This window comes from Myxocyprinus asiaticus, chromosome 20 (assembly GCF_019703515.2).
Source record: "Myxocyprinus asiaticus isolate MX2 ecotype Aquarium Trade chromosome 20, UBuf_Myxa_2, whole genome shotgun sequence".
Classification (NCBI taxonomy): domain Eukaryota; kingdom Metazoa; phylum Chordata; class Actinopteri; order Cypriniformes; family Catostomidae; genus Myxocyprinus; species Myxocyprinus asiaticus.
The window spans coordinates 46,619,473-46,645,497 of record NC_059363.1 but is presented as its reverse complement, the minus strand read 5'-3'; the positions used below and the strand labels follow the sequence as shown (position 1 = coordinate 46,645,497).

At 43.1% G+C, this 26,025-nt stretch overlaps 1 protein-coding gene across 1 annotated transcript; it reads right to left on the bottom strand.

Annotated features, from left to right (window-relative positions):
- Positions 1 to 6,304: 6,304 nt before the first annotated feature.
- Positions 6,305 to 25,308, bottom strand: LOC127410974 (tubulinyl-Tyr carboxypeptidase 1-like). Its single transcript, XM_051646275.1, has 7 exons — positions 24,958 to 25,308; positions 23,109 to 23,197; positions 22,030 to 22,086; positions 20,976 to 21,050; positions 12,247 to 12,628; positions 9,347 to 9,450; positions 6,305 to 8,211 (listed from the first exon to the last, which is right to left on the bottom strand). Exons 1-7 carry the CDS (start codon positions 25,306 to 25,308, stop codon positions 8,139 to 8,141), a joined length of 1,131 nt encoding a protein of 376 aa, XP_051502235.1. The 3' UTR covers positions 6,305 to 8,138.
- Positions 25,309 to 26,025: the final 717 nt, after the last annotated feature.

Genomic DNA, 26,025 nt, shown 5'->3' with positions numbered 1-26,025 from the left:
TATAAAAGGAGCTGGTATGCAACCACTCATTCAGATTTTCTCTTCGGAGCCGAACGGTCATGCTCATTGAGCTGAATAGCACTGTTCATTCACCTCTGCTGGATCTGACGGCGCATTTCAGAGGCTTCTCCCTCCTCTGCACTGGTGCACTGCAGAGAACGCCCCTGGGCACTTCGGCAGAAAAACTAGAGAGTACATTTTCTGAAAGAGCATTTTTCCCCTCTAAAAGAGTATATTTCTCTAAAAGAGCGCACACACGGAACATCTTTTTAAAGACGCGTCTTTCTAAAGATGCCTTTCCGTTCGTGTGTTATTCCTGGTTGCGGTCGTTTTCTCTCAACTTCAGATGGTCATGATCGCTGTCTCTCGTGTCTGGGCGCGACCCACACGGAGGCAGCGTTTATGAATGGCTCATGTTCTCACTGCGAGAACATGACCATGGCAACGTTGCGATCGCAGCTTGCTTTCGTAAGAATTTGAAGGTGCTGCTTCAAAGAAATCGTAAGATTTGGGGACCTCAATGGGATCGCCTCCGCCGGGTATCCCCCCGCGGACCTCCCATTCCCCAGCACGCTCGTCTGCCCCAATCGGGCTTCCAGATGAGTTCGCCGGCTCGTCGCACGGCGAGTCTGGCTTCTTGTTCGAGGCCCGCGAAGATGATGAGCTTTCGAGCGCAGCATCGGAGAGCGGGCTTGTCCAGTTGGACACAGAAGCCTCAGCTGGGCTTCCCCCTTCGGGGACGGTCGTACAGGCCGACGCTGAAATGACGGACATGCTTTCCCGGGCAGCCGCGAGCGTTGGGCTAGAGTGGAACCTCCGCTCTCCCCTGAACCCTCGTGGCTTGATGATTGGTTTCTGGGCTCGCGGCGCCACTCAGACCAGCCGCGCCCCGCTCCAGTGCCATTCTTCCCGGAGGTGCATGAGGAGCTGACGAAGTCATGGGAGGCACCTTTTACTGCCCGACCCCGACTCCGCAGTTCCCCCGCTCTCACTACCCTCGATGGCGGGGCGGCCAGGGGCTATACGGCGATTCCCCCAGTGGATAAGGCGCTCGCAGTGCACTTATGCCCGCAGAGCGCCGCCACCTGGCGTGGACGCCCTAAGCTCCCCTCCAAGCCCTGTAGGCTCACGTCGTCCCTGACGGCCAAGGCCTACAGTGCTGCTGGACAAGCCGCCTCTGCCCTGCACACCAGTGCTCTCCTGCAGGTCCACCAAGCCAAGGCACTGAAAGAACTGCACGAGGGTAGTTCCGCCCCAGATTTGATGCAGGAACTGCGCTCGGCGACCGACCTCGCCCTCCGGGCGACGAAGGTCACAGCGCGGTCTCTCGGGCGGACGATGGCCACACTAGTGGTCCAGGAGCGCCACCTGTGGCTCAACCTGGTAGAGATGGGCGAGGCCGACGAGACACGGTTCCTTGCTGCCCCCATTTCCCAGGTGGGCCTATTCAGCGACACCGTTGAGGACTTTGCCCAGCAGTTCTCGACGGTAAAGCAGCAGATGGAGGCAATCCGGCACATCCTGTCCCGGCGCGGCTCAAGACCCCGCACCCCGTCTGCTCGTCGCCAAGGGCGTCCCCCTGCGGTGACTGCACCAGCTCCACCGCAGCACGCCCCTCCGGCCCGGCCCCGGCGAGAAGCCCACCGCAGGAATCCGACGCCACCCATCTCACAGCCGGCACCGAAGAACCCATGGAGGTCTTCGAAGTGCCCCTGAGACGGGCAACCCAGGGACGAGGGAACCCACTCACCTGGAGCTGGTAGAAAGACCACTCCATCCCCCGGTGGAGGGCCGGGTGGAAAATCTTTTTGCCTTTTTGTTTGATTTCGCAGCACGCCCAAGTGGCTGCGGTACCCAACAGTTCAACAAAAGAGCGGCTTCCTTCCTCCCTGGGTCACATACCCGGTGTGTACGGTCGTCACCATGACTACCGTCCACGGCCTTTATCTTGCAGGATTGGTGCTCCAGCGGTGCCCTTTTTGCCCCTGAGCACCCAACTGTGGCACAAATCCACCCCCGATGTGACAGCCTCCATGGGTCACGAGGACAGGCCTCTTCCTCCCCCTTCCCAGGCTGTTCCGGGGGTGGTCACAAGGAGCCAGGTAAGTGCTTTGATGCTGTGGCACCTCACGCTCCGCCCCGCTGCGAGGCCCCACCTGCCGGTACGTCCGACGACGTTGTCCCCTTGGTCCCCCTCGCACGGAATTTGGATGCATGGCTTGCGCTTCCCAATCCATTGCGGTGGTTGATCCGGACCGTCCGACTCGGCTACGCGATTCATTTCGCCAGGCGCCCGCCCAGGTTCAGCGGTATTCACTTCACCTTCGTCAAGGGCGAAAACGCTGTTACTCTGCGCGCGGAAATCGCTACCCTCCTACGGAAGGGCGCGATAGAACCTGTCCCTCCAGCCGAGGTGAAGAAAGGGTTTTACAGCCACTACTTCATCGTACCAAAGAAAGGCGGTGGGTTGCGGCCAATCTTGGACCTGCGAGTACTGAACCGGGCTTTACACAGACTCCCGTTCAAGATGCTGACGCAAAGAAAAATTTTAGCGAGCGTCCGGCATCAAGATTGGTTCGCGGTGGTAGACCTGAAGGACGCGTACTTTCACGTCTCGATCCTTCCTCGACACAGACCCTTCCTGTGGTTCGCATTCGAGGGTCGGGTGTATCAGTACAAAGTCCTCCCTTTCGGCCTGTCCCTGTCTCCTCGCGTCTTTACGAAGATCGCAGAGGCTGCCCTTGCCCCGTTAAGGGAGGTAGGCATTCGCATTCTCAACTATCTCGACAACTGGCTAATCTTAGCTCACTCTCGAGACGTGTTATGCGCACACAGGGACCTGGTGCTCTCGCACCTCAGCCGACTAGGGCTTCGGGTCAACTAGGAAAAGAGCAAGCTCCTCCCGGTTCAGAGCATCTCTTTTCTCGGTTTGGAGTTGGACTCGGTCTCCCTGACGGCGCACCTTACGAACGAGCGCGCCCAGTCGGTGCTGACCTGTTTGAAGGCATTCAAACAGAAAACAGCGGTTCCACTGAAACTTTTTCAGAGGCTCCTGGGGCATATGGCATCCTCGGCAGTGGCCAGCCCGCTCGGGTTGATCCATATGAGGCCGCTTCAGCACTGGCTCCAGACTCGAGTCCCGAGACGGGCATGGCGCCACGGGACACACCGCGTGGCCATAACGCCGGTCTGTCACCGTCTTTTCAGCCCTTGGACCGACCTCTCGTTTCTACGAGCAGGTGTTCCCCTAGAACTGGTCTCCAGGCGCGTCGTAGTCACGACAGAAGCCTCCAAGACGGGCTGGGGTGCTGTTTGCAACGGGCACGCATTCACCGGCCTCTGGACGGGTCCGTGGCTGCGTTGGCACATCAACTGCCTCAAGTTACTGGCAATTCTGCTCGCCCTGCGGAGGTTCCGGCCGTTGATCCAGGGCAAGCACGTGCTAGTTCGGACAGACAGCACGGCAGCGATAGCATATGTCAACCGCCAAGGCGGTCTGCACTCCCGCTGTATGTCACAACTCGCCTGCCGTCTCCTCCTCCGGAGTCAGCAGCACCTCAAGTCGCTGCTAGCCACTCATATCCTGGGCAACCTCAATGCTACAGCGGACGCGCTGTCACGGCAGGTTCCCCACAGGGGAGAGTGGAGACTCCACCCCCAGGTGGTCCAGCTGATTTGGAGTCGATTCGGTCAGGCTCAGGTGGACCTGTTCGCCTCCCAAGAATCCTCCCACTGCCCGCTCTGGTACGCCCTCACCGAGGCTCCTCTCGGCATAGACGCGCTGGCACACAGCTGGCCCCCTGGCATTCGCAAATACGCATTTCCCCCAGTGAGCCTACTTGCACAGACACTGTGCAAAGTCAGGGAGGACGAGGAGCAGGTCGTCCTGGTAGCACCCTACTGGCCCACCCAGACATGGTTCTCAGACCTCACGCTCCTCGCGACAGCTCCCCCCTGGCAAATTCCCCTGAGGAAGGACCTTCTTTCTCAGGGACGGGGCACCCTCTGGCACCCGCGCCCAGACCTCCATGTCTGGCCCCTGGACGGGACGTGGAAGACCTAGGTGGCCTACCACCCGCGGTGGTAGACACGATCACTCAGGCTAGGGTCCCCTCTACGAGGCGCCTGTATGCCTTGAAGTGGTCTCTGTTCGCTAAGTGGTGTTCTTCTCAACACGAAGACCCCCAGAGATGCGCAGTCGGATCAATGCTTTCCTTCCTGCAGGAGAGGTTGGAAGGGAGGCTGTCCCCTTCCACCTTGAAGGTGTATGTTGCTGCCATAGCAGCACACCACAACGCAGTTGACGGTAAGTCCTTAAGGAAGCACGACCTGATCATCAGGTTCCTAAGAGGCACTAGGAGGCTGAATCCCTCCAGACCGCCCTTCGTTCCCTCATGGGATCTCTCCATAGTTCTTCAGGGCCTACAGAGTGCCCTCTTTGAGCCTTTGCAGTCAGTCGAGCTTAAGGCACTCTCCCTGAAGACTGCCCTCCTGACTGTGCTCACTTCCATCAAGAGGGTAGGTGACCTGCAAGCGTTCTCTGTCAGCGAAACGTGCCTAGAGTTCGGTCCGGGCTATTCTCACGTGACCCTGAGACCCCGACCGGGCTATGTGCCCAAGGTTCCCACCACTCCTTTTAGGGACCAGGTGGTGAACCTGCAAGCGCTGCCCCAGGAGGAGGCAGACCCAGCCCTGGCGTTGCTGTGTCCGGTGCGCGCTTTGCACATCTATTTGGATCGCACGCAGAGCTTTAGACTCTCTGAGCAGCTCTTTGTCTGCTTCGGTGCACAGCGGAAAGGAAGCGCTGTCTCCAAGCAGAGGATCGCCCACTGGCTCGTTGATGCCATATCTATGGCATATCTTGCCCAAGACATGCCGCCCCCGGTAGGGCTACGAGCCCATTCTACCCGTGGTGTAGCGGCTTCTTGGGCCCTGGCCAGAGGTGCCTCTCTAACAGACATTTGTAGAGCAGCGGGCTGGGCAACACCCAACACCTTTGCAAGGTTCTACAACCTCCGGGTGGAACCGGTTTCATCCCAGGTAGTGGCACGCAACACAAGCGGATAAGCCCGGGATAGCCAGCCGGGTGTATCGCTTGCACATAGCGCCTTCCACCTCCTTTTGAGCTGAAGACGTGCACTGTTAATTCCCAGTAGTGTTCACAAAAGTTGTTCCCTGGTTGACTTCCTCCGAGCCCTGTGGCAGTCGAGTCTTCGGAGAAACTCACTGCCGGCCCAGTACACGCGCTAGCTAAGAGCCCGGTTCTGGGGTAGGTGCTCCGCATGTGGCGGTTCCCTGTAAGGCTAACCCCATGCGATCTATATCTTCCGCTAACTCGTTTCCCTGCTGGCAAACTGCGTCTTCCTTGGGCAGAGCCCCTCTGCCTCAGTCTCCATGTTGTAGTACCTCCTCCCCCATTGGGCAGGATCTACCTTGAAGGCTCTCCACATGGTTGGAAAGACCATGTGACGTATTTTTCCACTTAAATATCCCCCCCTCTCAGGGGTGAGGTGTGGTTTCCGCGGTGTCCTCCCCTTGGGAGGGACACCCCCCGACTAGACCTGGCGGCCCAGTCGGATAATCCCCCTTCTTTTTTTAGGGAGTGGAAAAAGAGAAGGGGAAAAGAGGCCACGACTGGGTTAAGCCCGTCTCTATCTTTGGGTAGTCGACTTGTCCCCAAAGAGGGCCGTTCGACACTCATAACTGTGTTTGGGGAGGTTACGTGTCGACCTGGTGTGCTGGCTATGAGGCACACAGCAAGTCTGCCCACCACACACCGCCAGTTCACGTAACACAGTTCAGCCTTGTGGCATTTTGTATAGGGACCCCTAGTGTCACTACATCGACACCAACGTCGAGTGAGTGACAGATAGGGAATGTCATGGTTACTGGTGTAACCTCCGTTCCCTGATGGACGGAACGAGACGTTGGTCCCTCCTGCCACAACGCTGAACTACCTGCTGAAATGGCCGGACCTTATATCGGCTCCTCAGCATAAAACCTGAATGAGTGGTTGCATACCAGCTCCTTTTATACCCGTATGTTCGGGGGAGTGGCATGCAAATATCACTCGCCAATTTTCATTGGCCTTTTATCAAAGACCAGAGGTGTCTCGGGCTCCCAAGAGTGACCCCTAGTGTCACTACATCGACACCAACGTCTCGTTCCCGCCATCAGGGAACGGAGGTTACACCAGTAACCATGACGTTTTTTGGTTTTCAATAACAAAACAGGTGTTTGACTCTGAGTGAACTGTGACGTTGACTTGAGCCAAAATATTCTGCAGTATGTCATTTAATGCAGGGAAATAAGCTACATTGCTTTTGGTTGACAAAAGTTTATCAAAATGCAATTGTATGCATTTATAATACACCTTATACTTTATGTATATATCATTTGTGTTTTGGTTTTGAATTTCTATTTTGAATGAAGCAAAATAACCTGATGTGTTGAGCATAAGATCCCGTTTTTTTCACTGGATTCTCTAGATTCAATCAGCATGCAGTTCAATGTCATTAAAAGTGAATCCTGAAAGGAACAAGATGTTTCTTATTTGAAAATAAAAAAATATATATAAATAATAATAAAATTATACAAGGCAATAATCATACATTTTATTTCAAGTGTCAAAAAGTGGCTAGTAATAGTAACAATGACATTACATTGCTGTGACATCACAGATCAACTCTACATTTGCTCTCAGAAATAAAAAAAAAAAAAAAAAAAACAGAATAGAGTGATTTCTGCTTCACGTCACTGATCAACAACATGGCCAAAAGACAGAGGTGACAAACAAACAAGAGCATTGAACAGCACCATTCACTTTTGTGATTCTCCGGATATTTGCACTTGTAGTGATTCATACTCGTGTAGAGAGTGTACACAGATGTGTACTTCATTGTGTCCCACACCAAGTATGTATGGCTTTATGCAAACCATTATGTAAATGTACCTACAGTCTACATTTCAGTGTTTAGTGTCTTTATAAAAATATAATCTAATATTTAAGATGTAACTAGAAAAACAAATTGCTATTCCTAAAAATCTATTAGCCAAATTCCACATCTAGATCAGGAAACTCTTAAAGTCAACATGAAACAGCTTTTGCAACCCATTTTGCTTCTGTAATGTGACATATTTCAGTGAAACAGGATTTTCAAAGAGAAGAAATGTAGGGTGGGACTTGATTTCACAAATGATGAATTGATTAGATGGTGTTAAGTGTCTCTAGATGACAGGTGGCTGAAGAATTAGAGGGCTTGGTGACGTGATGAAAAGGAACATTTTTTTTTTTTGTTTGTTTGTTTTTTTAATTGGGTCCCTTTTGATTTCATGTTGACTTTAAATATTAAATATGTATAATAATGTGTAGGGCAACATGCAAAATATTTTTAAAATAATGTCAACGAATCAAATGTGTGTTGTTGGGTTAAGGGCTGCATTCACTATGTATAATGACTAAACCCTGTATATATTTAATTGCAACACCAATCACATACATTAATATTTTTAAAGGTGCCCATTTTAACAGTTTCTTGAAAACATAACCCTATTTCAGTGCTTTATACCCTGCTGCTCACATTACAACCAAACATTTCCAAGATTTAGGAATTTCCACCTGATGATTGTCTCTTATTATTATTCTAATAATGCAAAGTTTTCTTTTAGGTGTAGAGTTTGGATTAGTCTAGTTATTATAATTAGTTTTATATAAAACAATATGGTATGTCCCCATTAATATAAGTAAACATGCATGTGTGTGTGTGTGTGTGTGTGTGTGTGTGTGTGAAAACAAAGTTTATAAAAAGGCACCCAATAAATGGATTGCAAACTAGCCTCTACAAAAGCCTAGTTAGTTTCTAGTAGAGTTAAGGATAATAATGGGGTATTTACATATTAAATGTGAAAAGTGAATATTAAAATGAATATAAATAGTGCGGTTATTGAACATTCTTAAATAAAAACCCATTGTGACCACATTCCCTGTGAAGTGTGATTCTTTTCATTAGAGGTGAACACAATACTCCTGAGTTTCAGTCTGTTTCTTGTTGTGTCTTCTGTATTTTGTCCATCTTTCAGAGTTTGGCTGACCAGTTAATCTTTGATTTGAAAGTCATCCAGAAATCTGATCACCCACATCACACTCTGATCTGGTATCCATTCACATCAGCAGCAGGTCCGGTCTGCACCAGTTTCTTCTCTACTGACGCCCTGTGAAAATACACACACTGAATGATTATGAAAATATTATTCCAAGCTAAAAGAAATGAGACATTTAATAGTTTCCAGATCTTTTGACTTTGGTTCCGATTTACTAAAGTTTTGTGTGAATAAAAACATTTGCACAAAAAAAAAAAAAAAAAGGTCCGAGCTGATCTACTAATATAGACTGCATATTTCAGATGCATAAAATAGCATGTCTTGGCAATTTTTGCGTGTTTCCCCCGAAATGAATATGAATACATTATAAAGGGTGGTGTAGATACATATTAATCAAATTGCACCCGCTAAGTGATTTATCAAGTCTGAAAGTCATTTCAGAATCTGACATTTCGAGCAAATCAATACGAATTAAAAAATGATTTGCACTGTGCATCATGCTGTCATTGCGACAAAAAGGAGACTTGGAGAACAGATAATATGTTGAACACCCTTTGACACACATTAATGTGAAATTAAATTAATACTCATGAAAAAAAACTTTAATTTGATTATTTTAAAACTCGATATCTGATAACATCATTAGCCTACTATCAATTTTTGCCCAAATGATGTCGTAATTGATTGTTTTAAACATAGTTTTTAACTGCCGAAATATTGCAAAATATTTTAAGTGGTGGTTCTTTCCAGTATTCGAAGCAGGCCGATACTCACCTGAATGCTGAACAGGTTTAGTCTTGATCCCGTGAAACGAGCAGAGAGTGCAAGCTTCCCGTGTCTCTCTCGTACGCATCTAACTTTACCACATGCAAAAGCCTCCTTTTGGTGGGTGTGTCCAATATATTTGCATGTGTAGTTATTTGTGCAATTTTTCTTAGTAAATCACCCGCAGAACGCTCACGACGCACACACACTATTTCATAGATTGCACAAGCAAATTAACACCCGTTATTTGAGATCTTAGTAAATTGGGCCTTTGAAGTTAAAATTCAGCTAATTCAACACACAGACAACAGATGTTCATTTCATAATGCACATTGTTTTAAATTCTGCATTACAGAATGGATATCTGCAGTCTGTGGCTTGAATTCTGTTTTTTCGACAATGCTTGTGCTTCAATATTAGAGTTACTGTATGAATGAATCTGTTGCATTTATTTGAGGACAACACCAATGTCTGAGTTTACCGTCTGTCTTTGTTCTTGCGCATAGGGCTCCCGGGGTTCCTCAGAGGAGAACCGACATCCTTCCTCCTGTCTTTAGTGGGTGATGGAGGAGCAGTTTTACCAATCTGAAACACAAACAGCTCATTTAGTCCACTGTCAATCAATAAAACAATATATCTATATATTACAGCTGTCAAAATTAATTTAACACATTTAACAATTTTGACGTTAGACTCTGACATTTTATTCAGCTGTGTGTGAGTTCATTGGTTAGAACAGGGCAGAAGCTTTGTGATGTGTCTGGGGTCATTACCCTGATGCACACACACACAACAGCGATTCCATGTGAATGATCAAGTGATGGATAAAAGAACTTTTACAAAACAAATTACTTTGCATCCTTTGTAATTTAATTACCACAGAAGCATGTCAAGTCTAAACTATTAGTTAAAAGCCAACCGTATGGTGGCCTGGGTAGCTCAGCGAGTATTGACGCTGACTATCACCCCTGGAGTCACGAGTTCGAATCCAGGGTGTGCTGAGTGACTCCAGCCAGGTCTCCTAAGCAACCAAATTGGCCCGGTTGCTAGGGAGGGTAGAGTCACATGGGGTAACCTCCTTGTGGTTGTGATTAGTGGTTCTCGCTCTCAATGGGGCGTGTGGTAAGTTGTGCGTGGATTGTGGAGAGTAGCATGAGCCTCCACATGCTGTGAGTCTCCGCGGTGTCATGCACAGTGAGTCACGTGATAAGATACACTGATTGACTGTCTCAGAAGCGGAGGCAACAGAGACTTGTCCTCCACCACCCAGATTGAGGTGAGTAACCGCACCACCACGAGGACCTACTAAGTAGTGGGAATTGAGCATTCCAAATTGGGAGAAAAAGGGGATAAATAAAAAAGCCAACCACACAATACATGGCATTGATGAGGGACCATGTATGGTCTGTCAATGTGCTATTCAAAGTTCAAACAATTTCAATTTTGACCCAGATAGCGCTGACCATTCGAAGCATCAGCTAATGATTACCAGATAATTCAGATGAAGAATCGTCATGTGGGCAGTGCCAGTGCTAAAAAGCAGAACAAGACATTGGCAGTGTTCGGCATGGCATACTACCAATACTACTCTTACTATTTCTGCCATACATAGATATGATAGAAGTAGTAAAAGTGTAGTAGTATGGGTAGTATGCCATTCCGAACTCGGCCATTCTCCGCAGTGCTTTTTGTGTGCAGCTTAAAGCAGCGCTTGATGCTGGGGTTAAACAGTGCATTGACGCCCTCGCAAATCATGTGAGCCTGCCAGCTAACTAATATTGTTGAGGATGAGGGTTTAGATAAGGGATAATATACAGGGATAATGTACAGTCAGCCAGTATGTTATCGTAAAATAAACCCGACAGGGTGTTTACAGTGATCGTGTATCAGCCTGAAGGGGTTTATTTTGTGATAACAACCGGCTGACTGTACATTATCCCACTTATTACACTGCTACTAACCAAATAAATAAATACAAGAACACAAAATATTGATTTGTGTTTAAATAATGTGAGAAGTAATCAATCTATGAAAAGCTGAAATCCACCTTGGGTTTGAGTTCTGTTTGTGTTTATTTTGTAGATAATGACCGTCTGACTCCTCATTATCTAGCTTATTACAAGACTACTTGCCAAATTAATAAATAAATGGACATGAAACATTGATTTGAGTTGAAATAATTGTATTAGCTTACTTGTTGAGATCGCACAGTGATCAGAGTAGTAGTAAAGATGTGCGGTTGTTATTCAGAAATATCATATCGCTAGATGGCGCCATTGACCAATCAGAATGCAGTATTCCAGAGAGCACTGTAATAAGAGCATTTAATGTGCAATGCAACAAATACTCAATCTATAACGGCTAAGTCTTTCAATTTGTCAACCTCCTATTTTGACATGTTTAATGTTACTTAAATCAGTGCTATTTTAGTGCATTTCTATCTTTATAATGTGGATAGCTTTGTTTGTTAAATGTTAATAAAATATTATTTTTACATGTTTTGTTTTCCTTCTTAAAAAGGAAATAAATGCATTTTGAAAGGAAAAGAAGTGTATATATAGAGTTGAATTTCAGCACTTGCTGAAAATCTAACTGCAATAAAATATTTGAACCGACTGACAGCACTATACAGTATATATACATTATACATACACCTATCAGCCACAACATTAAAACCACCTGCCTAATATTGTGTAGGTCCCCCACATGCCGCCAAAACAGCGCCAACCCGCATCTCAGAATAGCATTCAGAGATGATATTCTTCTCACCACAATTGTACTGAGCAGTTATCTGAGTTACCGTAGACTTTGTCAATTCTCTGTTGACCTCTCTCATCAACAAGACATTTCCATCTGCAGAACTTCCGCTCACTGGATGTTTTTGGCACCATTCTGAGTAAATTCTAGAGACTGTTGTGTGTGAAAATCCCAGGAGATCAGCAGTTACAGAAATACTCAAACCAGCCCATCTGGCACCAACAATCATGTCACGGTCCAAATCACTGAGATCACATTTTTTCCCCATTCTGATGGTTGATGTGAACATTAACTGAAGCTCCTGACCCGTATCTACTTGATTATATACATTACACTGCTGGCGCACGACTGGTTTATTAGATAATCGCATGAATAAGTAGATGTACAGGTGTACATAATAACGTGGCCGGTGAGTGTATAAATATATATATATATATTAAAAGTCAGCAGCTGTAATCTGATTACAAGGATTTAAATGTAATGTTTTACACTACTTTTGACTAAAGTTATTTGATTTCAGTTACTAATTACTTTGTAATCAGATTACATCCAACACATGTCAGAACGATGCATGTTTTGGTATTGTCAGTAGTAATATGGAATTGTAAGCGTCTCGTGCATTACCTTTAGTCTCATATCGCGAGTGTGTCTCTCCAGCTCTTTCTTCAGCTCTTCTCTGGACAGTTTGTCCACGTCCAGCACAGAATGCTTCCACTCGATCTGCTCCACGCTGTGAGGGTCATGTGACACATAATGACCGATCTTCACCTTGCTCAGCATGTGCCAGTAGCCCTGATAGGCCACGCGGAACTCCTGCACGAGGTCAGTAAGGGTTTTATACTCCAGCGGTTTGTACATCAGTTCTTCGCGGCGGCTGATTCCGAGAGCGCCGAAGCGCCCGCCGCTGTGCACGCCCAGCACGATGTGATGGAAATGACTCCCTGAGAACTGCGTCTTAAAGCTGAGAGGAAACCGCTCAACCGCCGGCATGCTGTTAGTGAGGTAACTGACCGGTTACTGGGGTTAAGGGTCAAAAGTCATATATTCAACTCACTGGCATCTATTTTTCCAACCAATGGAAGATGGGAGGAGTGTTCTGGTAAACAGTTTGAAAACAGAAATTATATTTTTCACCTTTAAAGTCAACAAAATTGATCCTATTTACTTTCGTAGTGCACGTTCTATGTTCCAAAGAAAGAAAGAGTTTGATAATCTTTTATCAAAATGTAATAACTTGCTCCGCCTCTGAAACAACTTTCCTTTTTAGCAGATGTCACAAATCCGTCTAATTTTAGGCCCCCCATAAAAACCATCTTTGCAAGTATTGAATTGTTGTTGTTGTTATTATTAGCCTATAATTGCTACATTTCCACATGCAGTTTATTGTGCAAAAAAGTACCAAAAACAGCCATACAAATTATTTAAAGTATTCAAGTAGAAAGAAACAACTATTTACACAAACAAACAGAAAAAAGCATAAACAGCTTTAAAAAACGCTTTGCTTCTCTGGCTGGTCACAAACAGGTGGTGAAACATTTCTCTCTTTTAATCATTTACAAAATATCAGTTTTGATCAACTTCACTTTAAAAAACAAAACAAAACTTAATGATCATTTTAACATTTTAAGGCCATTGTTTACAAATTATGGTAACTGAAGAGAAATACAGTTCTGTGAAAAAGTATTTGCCCCCTTCCTGATTTCTTCTATTTTTGTGTATTTTTTTTTTGTGTAGTATTTATTTACTAAATTGTTTTAGAACTTCAAATGAGATATAACATAAAACAAAGGCACCTGTGTAAACACAAAATACAGTTTTCAGATATATTTATTTTTTTATTGAAGCAAAATAGTTATCCAACACCTATATCACCCATGTGAAAAACTAACTGCCCCCTTAAACTTAATAGCTGGTTGTGTCACCTTTAGCAGCAACAGCTGCAACCAAACACTTCTGATAACTGGAGATCAGTCTTTCACAACGCTGTGGGGGACTTTTATCCCACTCTTCTCTGCAGAATTGCTTTAGTTCAGCCACATTGGAGGGTTTGAGCATGAACTGACCATTAAGGTTCTGCCACAGCATCTCAATTGGGTTCAAGTCAGGACTTTGACTAGGCCACTCCAAAACTTTAATTTTACTCCTATGCTTTGGATCATTGTCTTGCTGCATAGTTGCGCTTGAGCTTCAATTTACGGACTGATTACCAGACGTTCTCCTTTAGGATTTTCTGTTAGAGAGCAGAATTTATGTTTCCCTCAATTATTGCAAGTCACCCTGAAGCAGCAAAGCATCCCCACACCATCACACTACAATCACCATGCTTCACCGTAGGTACGATGCTCTTTTTGTGGAATTCTGTGTTTGATTTACGCCAGATGTAACGGGACCCCTGTCCAAACAGTTCCACTTTCAACTCGGAAGTCCACAGAACATTCTCCCAAAAGGTTTGAGGATCATCAAGGTGTTTTGGCAAAATTCAGACAGGCCTTAATGTTCTTCTGTGTTAGCAGTGGTTTTCGCCTCACCGCTCTTCCTTGGATGCCATTATTAGCCAGTGTCTTTCTTATAGTGGAGTCATGAACAGTGACATTTATTGATGCGAGAGAGGCCTGCAGTTCCTTGGATGTTGTCCCTGGCTTTTTTGTGACTTCCTGGATGAGTCGTCGCTGTGCTCTTGGAGGAATTTTGGAAGATAGGCCACTTTTGGGAAGGTTCACTACTGTGCCATGTTTTCTCCATTTGGAGATAATGGCTCTCACTGTGGTTCTTTGGAGTCCCAGAGCCTTTTAAATAGCTTTGTAACCCTTCCCAGACTGATGTATTTCAATCACTTTTCTCATAATGTCTGGAATTTCTTTTGACCTTAGCATAGTGTGCTATTGGGTGAGACCATTTAGCCAACTTCATGCTGCTGAAAAGTTCTATTTAAGTGTTGATTTGATTTGATTGAACAGGGCTGGCAGTAATCAGGTCTGGGTGTGTCTAGTCCAGATGAACCCCATTATGAATGCAGATTGGACTCCGAGTATAGCTGCTGCGTTGCGAGCTCCGAAACAACATTGTAGTTTTTTTGTTTGTTTTGTTTACAATTCTTATGTTTCTTGTCTTGGATGTTGTCTGCCTTATTGTCTACGACAGACAAACACTTTTGGACATTGGTTCTGCAATTACACACCATAAACCGGACTTCAAATTCCTCAATGCCGACCCGCTGTTTACAAACACGCCAGCAGATCCCTTTGTCTGGGCTGCCCGGACGCGGAAACGCAGGAGGAAAAGGGGAAACAGAGCCGGCGTTCTCATCAGAGTAAGACGTCGCACAAATACACCCCCGCTACCCAGTATTCTACTGGCAAATGTTCAGTCTCTGGACAACAAGCTCTGCGAGCTGAGAGCGCGGATCTCTTTCCAATGAGAGACGAGGGTCTGCTGCATTATCTGCCTTACAGAAACTTGGATGTCTGTGGAGATTCCAAACTCAGACCTGCGGGGTTCTCCGTGCACCGAGCGGACAGAGCGAAAACCTCTCAGGTAAAAGCAGAGGTGGTGGTGTATGTTTTATGATCAACAAATCCTGGTGTGATCAGAGGAACGTACATTCTATCAAGTCTTTCTGCTCTCCTGATCTGGAATTTCTCATGCTTCTGTGTCAACCATTCTGGCTACCGAGGGAATTCACAGCAGTCATTATCACAGCTGTGTACATCCCCCCACAAGCCAACACAGACTGGGCACTCAAGGAACTGTACGGGATTATAAGCGAGCAGGAAACCGCGCACCCTGAGGCCGCGTTCCTTGTAACCGGGGACTTTAACAAAGCCAATTTTAAATCAACTGCACCAAAATACCACCACCAACCAGGTTTTGGACCACTGCTACTCTCCTTTCTGGGATGGCTACAGATCCCTCCCCTGCCCACCATTTGGCAAATCGGACCACTCTTCCATTCTGCTTCTGCCCGCATACAGGCAGAAACTGAAACGGGAAGCACCCACCCTCAGAATGATCCAGTGTTGGTCGGACCAATCAGACTCTATGCTACAAGACTGTTTTGATCACGCAGACTGGGAGATGTCCTGGTCCGCCTCTGATGACGACATCAAGGTTTACGCTGATAGCGTAACCTGTTTCATCAGAAAGTGCATAGAGGATGTTGTTCCATCCAAAACAATACGGATCTACCCGAACCAGAAACCTTGGATTAATAGCAATGTTCGCGCGGCACTTAATGCCAGTTAAACAATCCAGTTATGCCCTATCAGAGCACCAAAACGCCAGTTCAGGAACAAGATTGAAGGACAGTTTAACACCACCAACTCTAGAAGCATGTGGCAGGGAATTAATATCATCATGGACTTTAAAGGGAATAAAAACTCCGCCGTGAACACCGCTGCCTCTCTCCCAGATAAGCTAAATACTTTTTATGCACGGTTCGAAGGAAATAACACAGCCCTCGCAGAGAGAGCTCTCGTGGCCGAAGCTACAGAGGTTAGTTCACTCTCCGTCTCTGTAGCAGATGTAACCCAATCCTTCCGACGGGTGACTATCCGTAAAGCCGCGGGTCCAGACGGCATTTCGGGCCGCGTCATCAGAGCGTGCGCGAACCAACTGGCTGGTGTTTTTACGGACATTTTCAACCTTTCCCTCTCCTTATCTGTAGTCCCCACATGCTTTAAAACGTCCACCATTGTGCCTGTACCAAAGCAATCCAAAATCACTTGCTTAAATGACTGGCGTCCTGTTGATCTGACCCCCATCATTAGCAAATGCTTTGAGAGACTAATCAGAGATTACATCTGCTCTGTGCTGCCTCCATCACTGGACTCACTGCAGTTTGCTTACCGCAACAACCTCTCCACTGATGATGCCATTGCATCTACAATACACACTGCTCTCTCCCACCTGGAAAAAAAGAACACTTATGTGAGAATGCTGTTTGTAGACTACAGCTCAGCATTCAACACCACAATGCCCTCCAAGCTTGATGAGAAACTCTGGGCTCTGGGCTTAAACAGCTCGCTGTGCAGCTGGATCCTGGACTTCCTGTCAAGCAGACGCCAGGTGGTTAGAATGGGCAATAACATCTCCTCATCACTGACCCTCAATACTGGAGTCCTGCAGGCCTGTGTTCTTAGCCCACTCCTGTATTCCCTGTACACACATGACTGTGTGGCAACACATAGCTCCAGTGCCATCATTAAGTTTGCTGATGATACGATGGTGGTAGGTCTGATCACTGACAATGATGAAACAGCCTACAGAGAGGACACACTGGTGTCAGGAACACAACCTCTCCCTCAATGTCAGTAAGACAAAGGAGCTTGTGGTGGACTTCAGGAGAAGAGATAGAGAACACAGCCACATCACCATCAATGGAGCACCAGTGGAGAGAGTCAGCAGCTTCAAGTTCCTGGGTGTCCACATCACTGAGGAACTCACATGGTCCATCCACACTGAGGCTGTTGTGAAGAAGGCTCATCAGCGCCTCTTCTTCCTGAGACGGCTAAGGAAGTTTGGAATGAACCGCCACATCCTCACACGGTTCTACACCAGCACTGTAGAGAGCATCCTGACTGGCTGCATCTCCGCCTGGTATGGCAATAGCACCGCCCACAAATGCAAAGCCCTGCAATGGGTGGTGCAAACTGCCAGACACATCATCGGAGGTGAGCTTCCCTCCCTCCAGGACATATATACCAGGCGGTGTGTGAAAAAAGCTCGGAGGATCATCAGAGACTCCAGCCACCCGAGCCATGGGCTGTTCTCACTGCTACCATCAGGCAGGCGGTATCGCAGCATCAGAACCCGCACCAGCCGACTCCATGACAGCTTCTTCCCCCAAGCAATCAGACTTTTGAACTCTTGATCTCTCACGATCAATATACATCAGCACTGCACTTTATTAATCTTATTATCTCACACCGGACTGTCATAAATTATATTCTCTTAACAACACACTGGCAACTGACTATCAACCGACAGCCTGAATGTCAATACAGTACAATACAACCTACTGTACAGTTTATATGTACTATTTTTTTATTGTATAATGTGTACCCTTTATTCTGTGTATTGTATACTGTACATTGTATGTTATTATTTGTATATTGTGTTGTGTGTAATTATGTTTATATTAGACTTTAAATTGTGTTGTGTAAATCTGATGTTTATTGTAGATTGGTATATGTCTCATCACTGTCACGACTGCTATGTTGCTCGGAACTGCACCCAAGAATTTCACACACTATTGCAATTTTGTGTATATGGTTGTGTGACAATAGAAGTGATTTTGATTTGATTTGTTTCATAGATTTGGGGATTTAGTAACTAAGGGGGCAAATTGTTTTTCACACAGGTACAGTTGGTATTGGACATTTTTTGGTTCAATAAATAACATTATCATTTAAAAACTGTATTTTGTGTTTACTCAGATTGCCTTTGTTTTTTGTTAGATTTTGTCTGAATTTTTGAAACAGTTTAGTATGAGATATACACAAAAACAGAAGAAATCAGGATGGGGGCAAATGCTTTTTCATAGCACTGTATTCATATTTGCTAAAGCCCTCTCACAATATCTACCCACATATGAAAACAATGGGCATTTAGGACTGTCATTTTAAGAATACATTAAAATGCAATTTTCTTTTTTGAAAAAAAAAAAAAAAAAAGAAAAGAAAAAATGTATATTCCCCCTTTTCTCTTTTATACAATCCCATTCTGTGAGGAAAAAATTGGTCCTGCAAATATTGTGAATTTGCACACAATAGCCAGTGCAGTAGCTAGATATTTGTGTAGGTAATCATTGGCAAAAGAAGAACAGAGTTGATGTTGTTCGTGATTGAGAGGGCTGATTCACAGCTGTATATAGAACCAAATTTAATCAGGATATTTTCCGGTTCAGTTTCACATTATCACTTTTTTTATATGCACAACAGACCCTGAACAGATGAGACACGTCCGTTTAACACTTCAAGAATAGTGAATAAATGATGATGGCTGAATGCTGTTGCATGAGAGAGCATTTCAGACTGCGAGGCAATTTTACCAAAAATCAGTCGGAAGGCCAGATGAGTAATAACGATGTAAAGAGAAAACCATAGAAGATTTTATTTTGTGGCTGTCCCTGTGCAAAGCGTTAATGGGCTGGGTCAAGTGCAATCTAATTTGGAGGTTTTTCTTCAGTTATGGCAGGATTTGCATCCTATTATATAGTCCATTCCAGCGATATAAACAAAGACAGCACATTCATTGGAAGTCGGCAGTTTAAATGGACTGTATAGTGGAGAATAAAAAATATGGACATGCTCCTTTTATAAGCTTAGAAAATGTGATTCTCGTCAGGATTTGGATGTACACTCAGTTAAATTATAGGGAATGTAATTTTTAATACTTTTCATCTACTGACACACAAATCATGGCTAGAATTAACAGTGATTGTATCAGCACGCACTTCACTTCTACCGGTCAATTGTGATTTTGAAAAATTACATTCATTTATTGAAATACAAAAGAAATGTACCAAAAATATTTCTAAATTCAAATTACACTTTGAACGAAATGAAAATGTAATCAAAATAACAAGGTGGTGAAAAAAATCATACCAAATCAAGACATTTTACTCTCTCCAACTTCTTCCACCAGCCTCTTTTGCAGTGACTTAAAAATCACTCTTCGACAGGAGGAAAAATCCCATTATAAAGTAGATCATAAATACACTTGTAAATATAAACATAATAATTGAAAATAAACCATGACCTATAGATAGTTTAACACAAATCTCATAAATGTTTGTTTCATAAAACATCAACAACAGTGATTGTCTGGGACATAATTTGATGTTCCACCATATTTTCAGAGTTTGGACATGAACTTTATTACCACCTGCTGGTGGAATCTCCAAACTGCAAATGCAGGAACTGAGTTTAAACTTTGTGCTGAAAACAGACCTGCTGCTGAAACGTCTTAAAACAATGAACTATTTCTCTGGAAAATAGCAAATTATGCTTTGTGCCACTTCATTAACATTCAATACACCCATAGTTTGTGCACATACACCCACAGATAGTGCAAACACAAACACCCACAGCCACTTGTGCTATGCGCTGGCACAAAAATGCACTTAAAATGAGCTCTCTCACGGAAATTGGATAAGACGTAGCACACTGTCGTTGTGCGTAACGCTGTGCTTTGCGCACTCATGAAAATAGAGCCCAAAATCTCACTCGTATCCAAGAAAGTCAGCATAAGAACTCTCACAAAGTTACCTTCTCTATCTCAAGCATCACAATCCACTGAGTGTTAATTGCTTCATTGTTGTCCTTCCACATCTGTTCCCTCTCCTCTCTCCTTCACTCCATTCTCTTTAGACTCAAATCACTTAGAATGACTGAATGAAAATAGAATGTTCTTTGTGAATACAAGGGATTTTAACATTCATGTTTGGTATCATTTAAAAGTTCTCAATGTGACTGATACAATGGTCTCATTCTCACAGCAGTAGAATATCTGGTAACACAGTTTTGAGAACTTGTAGAACTTCTGTCTGCTGCTGGGGACGGGCCCCTCCCCTTGGTCTTTCATCTAACTTACCTCATTTATGCAGAAAAGGTGCAACCCCCGAGACATCAAGACCCATTCGTTCATCCGTTCAATTCAAAAGTATAGAATTAACTAGAATAATCAATTATCCAAATCAAGATCGAATCTCAAATAATGAACAATAATAATTGGAATCTAAACCTAAATTCAAGGTCTAATACAATTTGAGTCAGATCAAATCAATAATGGAGTCAGATTCGATCTAAACTAAACCAAATAGTTTAGATGCCAAAACCACACGCAACCGAAAAGACGAACGCACAGGACCCTTCACCATTCCGCTGGAGACCGTCCTTGGCCAGTGGGGTGGCCCTTATAATTATGTACATTTTCCATTATTTGTAGAATTAGGTACAGTTCTTTCTGTTCTATTAAGAGGTCTGTGAACTACACAGTCCTTCCAATCTTTGTTACTAAAGGCACAGAATCACAGTGATGACAATTCCTTTATTTATAGGAATCAAACTAAACATAAGACTAATTATTGGAATAAATGGCATCTTTTAATTGTGACCGATGTCTGGTCAGAACACAACAGTCATTAAGCTTCACAAATCTGTCTAAGCCCTTAATACTGGACTTCACCAGGACACCCACAGTTCCACAAACATCATTAGAACATTCTTGAAACTGAACTGGGTTCTGGATTTGATTTAAACACTATTAGCAACATACACAAGAACTTACATTCATGTCAAATTCATCATTCACGATTAACAGTTTAAAATCAGGATCTCTGAAGTGAAGGATACATTCCGAGGATTACGGCTTCCAAACATTTGATTGGTAGAGATTCTCTCGTCATTTCCTTGGCAATGTCCATTAATCTGAAAAACAAATCAAAGGAAATGATCAAATGAGTGGATATGAGATCATGTATGTGCTGATGACAGATCATTTCAGCAAAACATTCATGGGTGTTTCTTCAACTTTGGAGGTTGATTTTTATTTCTTTCTTATTAAACCTGACTTTTCACCATGTCTTCATTTATCATTCATTTGGTACTTTTCAAATGTCTTTTATGAATAGATTTCACAGTTTTCGCCTTGTCCCAGACCCAGACTTTCAATATTAAACTATGAAAATCCACTATAAGAATTCAAATGATTATATGTTTAAATATCTACAACCATTTCAAAATTTGTGTGAAAATGATTTCTATCAATTTGTCAAAAATGGTGTCATTTCCAGCACACCAAACAATTTTGCCCTTAATAAAGTTGTTCAGAAGTTAGCGTACTTGTTAACCAAGTGGACAAAAGTGTGAGTGAAGAGCATGCTTGAGATGAAATATGAGACAAAGAAAAATCAAGAGAAATATCACTTTTTATCAGCCATCATATCCAATCATTGCCAAATTATGATTTAATTGTATGTATTTATGAAATTAACCTTAGCAAGACACCCGGAGTCGAGTATTTAATTTCAAAAACGTTAAAAATGTTATTTCCACCAAAATATAGTCTAACTACCTTAAGTTCGCATACAATTTGTGCATTTTGGTTTATTGTTGGTCAATGTACATGTGTCAGATGGACATCTGAGATGCATCCAATTAAAAATATTTTTTAAAGAATATTTTGTTCCATTTCTTTGCGATCTGTCTGGCTGTTATTGAATGTGTCCTGTGTAAACAGCCCATGTTTTCAAAATGTGATTTGCTTTGTCATGATTCAAGTGACATCATACTCATCTGTTTCCTGTTTTTCTTTGTGTTCAAATGCAGTTCACAGGATACAGCATCATTCTGAGAGTTAAAGATGAAACTCTTAAAACATGAAATAAAACGTGTGGATTGGTCTTACGCTGTAAGTGGCCTGGTTTTCTTAATCTCAAAAAACTGCGTTCCAGTGTGATTGTATCTGAGAAACACTGTTAAGTACACAACACAAATAATGTCATACATAACGTCAATCGCCACACTAATCGGCAAAACAACTGAGAAAAAAAGTGAGAAACATTCCAATACCAGTCAGAAGTTTAGACGCACCAACTCATTCTTTATTACTAATGTTCACATTTTAGAATAATATTAAAGTCATCAAAATAATGATGATGAATACCAACTAAGACAAATCAAAACTCTCTTATATTTGACCATGCTTGTCTAGATTACTGAGCTTCACCATTTTCACCATCACTCATTCATTACAAAAAATAATAATAATCAAGAAATAAATATAAATGTATATCTAGACACAATTTGTATTTGTCTACAAAACAAATTTCAATTATTCACGCAAAAGCTTTCAACTGTAACCGGTGGGAAACTACAGGTAAATAAAATAAAAATAAAAAGTAAATAAAATAATGTAATATTTTTTCTAACATGCAATTGTGAGGAAAAGGGTAATAATATCCAAATATTAATTGCATATTTCTTTAAAATTTTACTGTTTCATTTATTGTAACAATATTTTAAAATTTGCAATTTTATAATGGGCCTCAATGAGCTACTTATTAAAAATGAGGCACATCTGTGACCGCTTACATGTTTACATGTCCTTTGAACATGATTGTCATAAGCCAGAACAAACTTAGTAATGCTATCAATTGTAAACCTTTTAAATATTTTATGTACCAAATGTTGTATTTGTTTGTGTATGATGACACGTTTTACTTGCTTTTTTTTACTGACTTTTAACACATCATCATTCAGAGTGGCAAAGTGGAATTAAATGAGTAAACGATGACAAAAGGATCATTTCTGGATGAACTGTTCCTTTCAGCTGATACATTTACCAGGCTTTATCATGGACCGCAGTGTTGTCTCATTTAAACTCTTTAAAGTCCATATAGGATGCAATAACTGTGCAAATTCCTGCAGACTGAATAACATTGACTGAAACTGAGTATATTGAGCATGATCAGTGTAAAAGGATACTGCAAGTCCCTGATGTATCTCTGTATGGCTTCCAGGCGCTGGGGAATACTGGCATTCGGCAGGAATGTAGGCACACTTGGTGTTGGAATCTGTGGAGTTCAAGAAGTGTTAGACTGATATATCAGCCAGAACAATTAATCAGCAGATATTTCGATTTCTATACTTAGATTTCCTCTAAAGTGTTGATCAACCAATAAATATGTTTGGAATATTCCTGGTTCAATACAAGTTAAGTTCAATCAACAGCATTTGTGACATAATGTTGATTACCACAAAAATGTATTTTGAAAATCTGTGTTCAGTGAGACACTTACAATGGAAGTCAATGGGGTACATTTTTGGAGGTTTAAAGGCAGAAATATGAAGATTATAATTTTATAAAAGACTTACATTAATTCTTCTGTTGAAACTCGTGTATTATTTGAGCTGTAAAGTTGTTTTAATTGTCATTTTTACAGTCATTTTAGGGTTTGTTGACATTACATCGTCATGGTAATGAAGTTGTATATTGTCTATAACTTTCCACAGATGCGGTTAATAAGTGATTTAATCACAGTAAAATCATGTTTACACACATATTGTTTATGTCTTGTGTCTATACTTTTGAAACAGTGAGTATTTGAATGTTTACAGATTGACTCCATTGACTTCCATTGTAAGTGTCTCACTGAACACAGATTTGTGCTTTTTTAAAGAAAAGGAGTAATCAACATTATGACACAAATACTGCTGATTGAGATTAACTTGTATTGATGGAATAATTCAATCAAAAAGAAAAAAAAACTGTTATTATGTACCAACCCTCATTCTGTTCCAAACCTGTATGTAACCTGTGATATTTTCTGTGAAAGACAAAAATAATATTTTCCATACAACAACAGTTCTTATTACACAGCTCTCTGGAATACCTGATCCTGATTGGTCAACCACGGCATCAAACAGATTTCGCTGGTCATCCTGGTATTGTGTCATCTTTCCTACTTCTCGTCTTACTAATAAAATAAGCTAAAAAAATAATTTAAACCGATTTATTTGGCAAGTAGTCTTGTAATAAGTGGGATAGTGAGCAGTTAGACTGTCATTTTATGAAGATATTAATATTAAAATATTAAACAATAATACATTAATAATTTAAATAAAAACAAATATGGTTAATTATTAATAAACCTATTTAATTATTTAAAATAATAAATCAAATGCTCCACATCCGTGATGACCAACAACACCCCCCCCGCCCCCCCCAAAAAAACAATAATAAAAGTATCCTTAAAGTACTTTGTATGACTCGTGTGCTATATTCCAAGTCTCCTGAAGTCTTTGTGTAAGGAACTTAAATTTGATGTCAATTTGCATCTTCCAAATCTCATTTTCTATTACACATGTATGAACAGGCATGCCACATATGGTTGCAACACACACGAAAACCAATGCCGCTTGGCGTCAAACCAGGTGCAACGTGTTTTAAAAGCCAAATCTGTATTGAACATGACCACAAATGAGACCCGAGACCTTTGACGGAAAGACTTTTAGTGAATAACGACTTCAATTGGGGTCTGCTCCTCACACAGAGCTATCGTATGACTTGAGAAGACTCGGAATACAGCGCATGAGTCACATGCACTACTTTTATGGTGTTTTTGGTCCTTTTTGGAGCTTGACAGTTGTAGTCACTATGAATTGTTGTTGTATGGAAAAGAGCTGCGTGAAAAGTCTTCAAACTTTCTCCTTTTGTGTTCAGTGGAAGAAAGTCATTCTGGTTTGGAACGGAGAGTAAATGAAGGCAGAATTTTTTGGGGGGTGAATTATTCCTTCAAATAAAGGGGTTAAAGGCAGAACTCAGTAGTCATACTTTGGGCAGCTCACAGATTCCTCGTATCCTCTTCCCCACTGCCTCTCCATCTGGATGGATCCGGGCAACGTGCCTCCACATCTGCTCCCACGTCTCCTCATTCACAGGCAGACCACCTCGATTAATGATGAAGGGAATCCCACCATCCCTCAGATCTTCACCTTCATCCTCTGGTTCCTCATCTCTCTCCTCCACTCCCTCCAAACTCACAGCAGTCTGCAGCATCCTGAACCCTACAGATGATGAACTGGCACACGGCTGATTCAGACAAGTCCTGATGCCTGAACTCTGGACGATTCTCCTCGGAGAGGAACAATGATGGAGAGACGTCCCACAGCAGGACATGGACATGGACACGTAAAAACACACAACCACAGGAGTTCCTCCAGCTCAGCTGGTAAAGCATGGCAAGATCAGGGGTTCGAATCCCAGGGAACACATTCTGATTAAAACAATAATCATTCTAATAATAATGTAACTTGAATGTACGGTTAGTTGCTTAAAAGTGTCTCCGACTGTAAAATATCAACACACAGTCTCTATGGGTGGCTGGGTGTCCAAACACACACTGACCCCCAGCCAGAACTCTGTCAATATAAATGAACCAGCATTGTAGATTGGACAGTAAATATAAAAGAGAAAATTCAAATGCTTTAGCAGCACAGAATCACCTCATTATGGCATTTCTATAGTATAAGACGCTGAGATTCTTTGGTAATATCACAGCTGGTCATTCCAGTAACACATCAAACTAATTCTGATCTATTTTATACACACGCCGCCGTTCTACATTACAAACAAACAGCACTTCATCTTCGACTAAAGATTTAACTGTAGCATTCGCTCAAAGAGACGCGTTAAATCGAGGACATCACAATTACAGTAAAGACGCACAGATGGACGCTCCTCTGACGTCAGCATGCCGCTGTCGAGCGTCTTTTACGCGCATGTAGTTAAATACAATAAAACGCTGTACATTAGTTTTCCAGATCCAGCTCCATTGTGTGGGTTTTCGGTCAGAGCCATCGCCCATTCAGATCAAACTCACAGACCCGTTATATGACGCTG

What these genes read in the sequence shown, in the direction of transcription:
- LOC127410974 (XM_051646275.1), bottom strand. Translation starts at nt 25,308, where the DNA reads ATGTCCATGTCCTGCTGTGGGACGTCTCTCCATCATTGTTCCTCTCCG. An exon ending in GAATCTGTGAGCTGCCCAAA is followed by an intron (nt 23,198 to 24,957) that starts GTATGACTACTG and finishes TGAACTCCACAG; the next exon opens with ATTCCAACACCAAGTGTGCC. An exon ending in CTCGCGATATGAGACTAAAG is followed by an intron (nt 9,451 to 12,246) that starts GTAATGCACGAG and finishes TTTGTGTTTCAG; the next exon opens with ATTGGTAAAACTGCTCCTCC.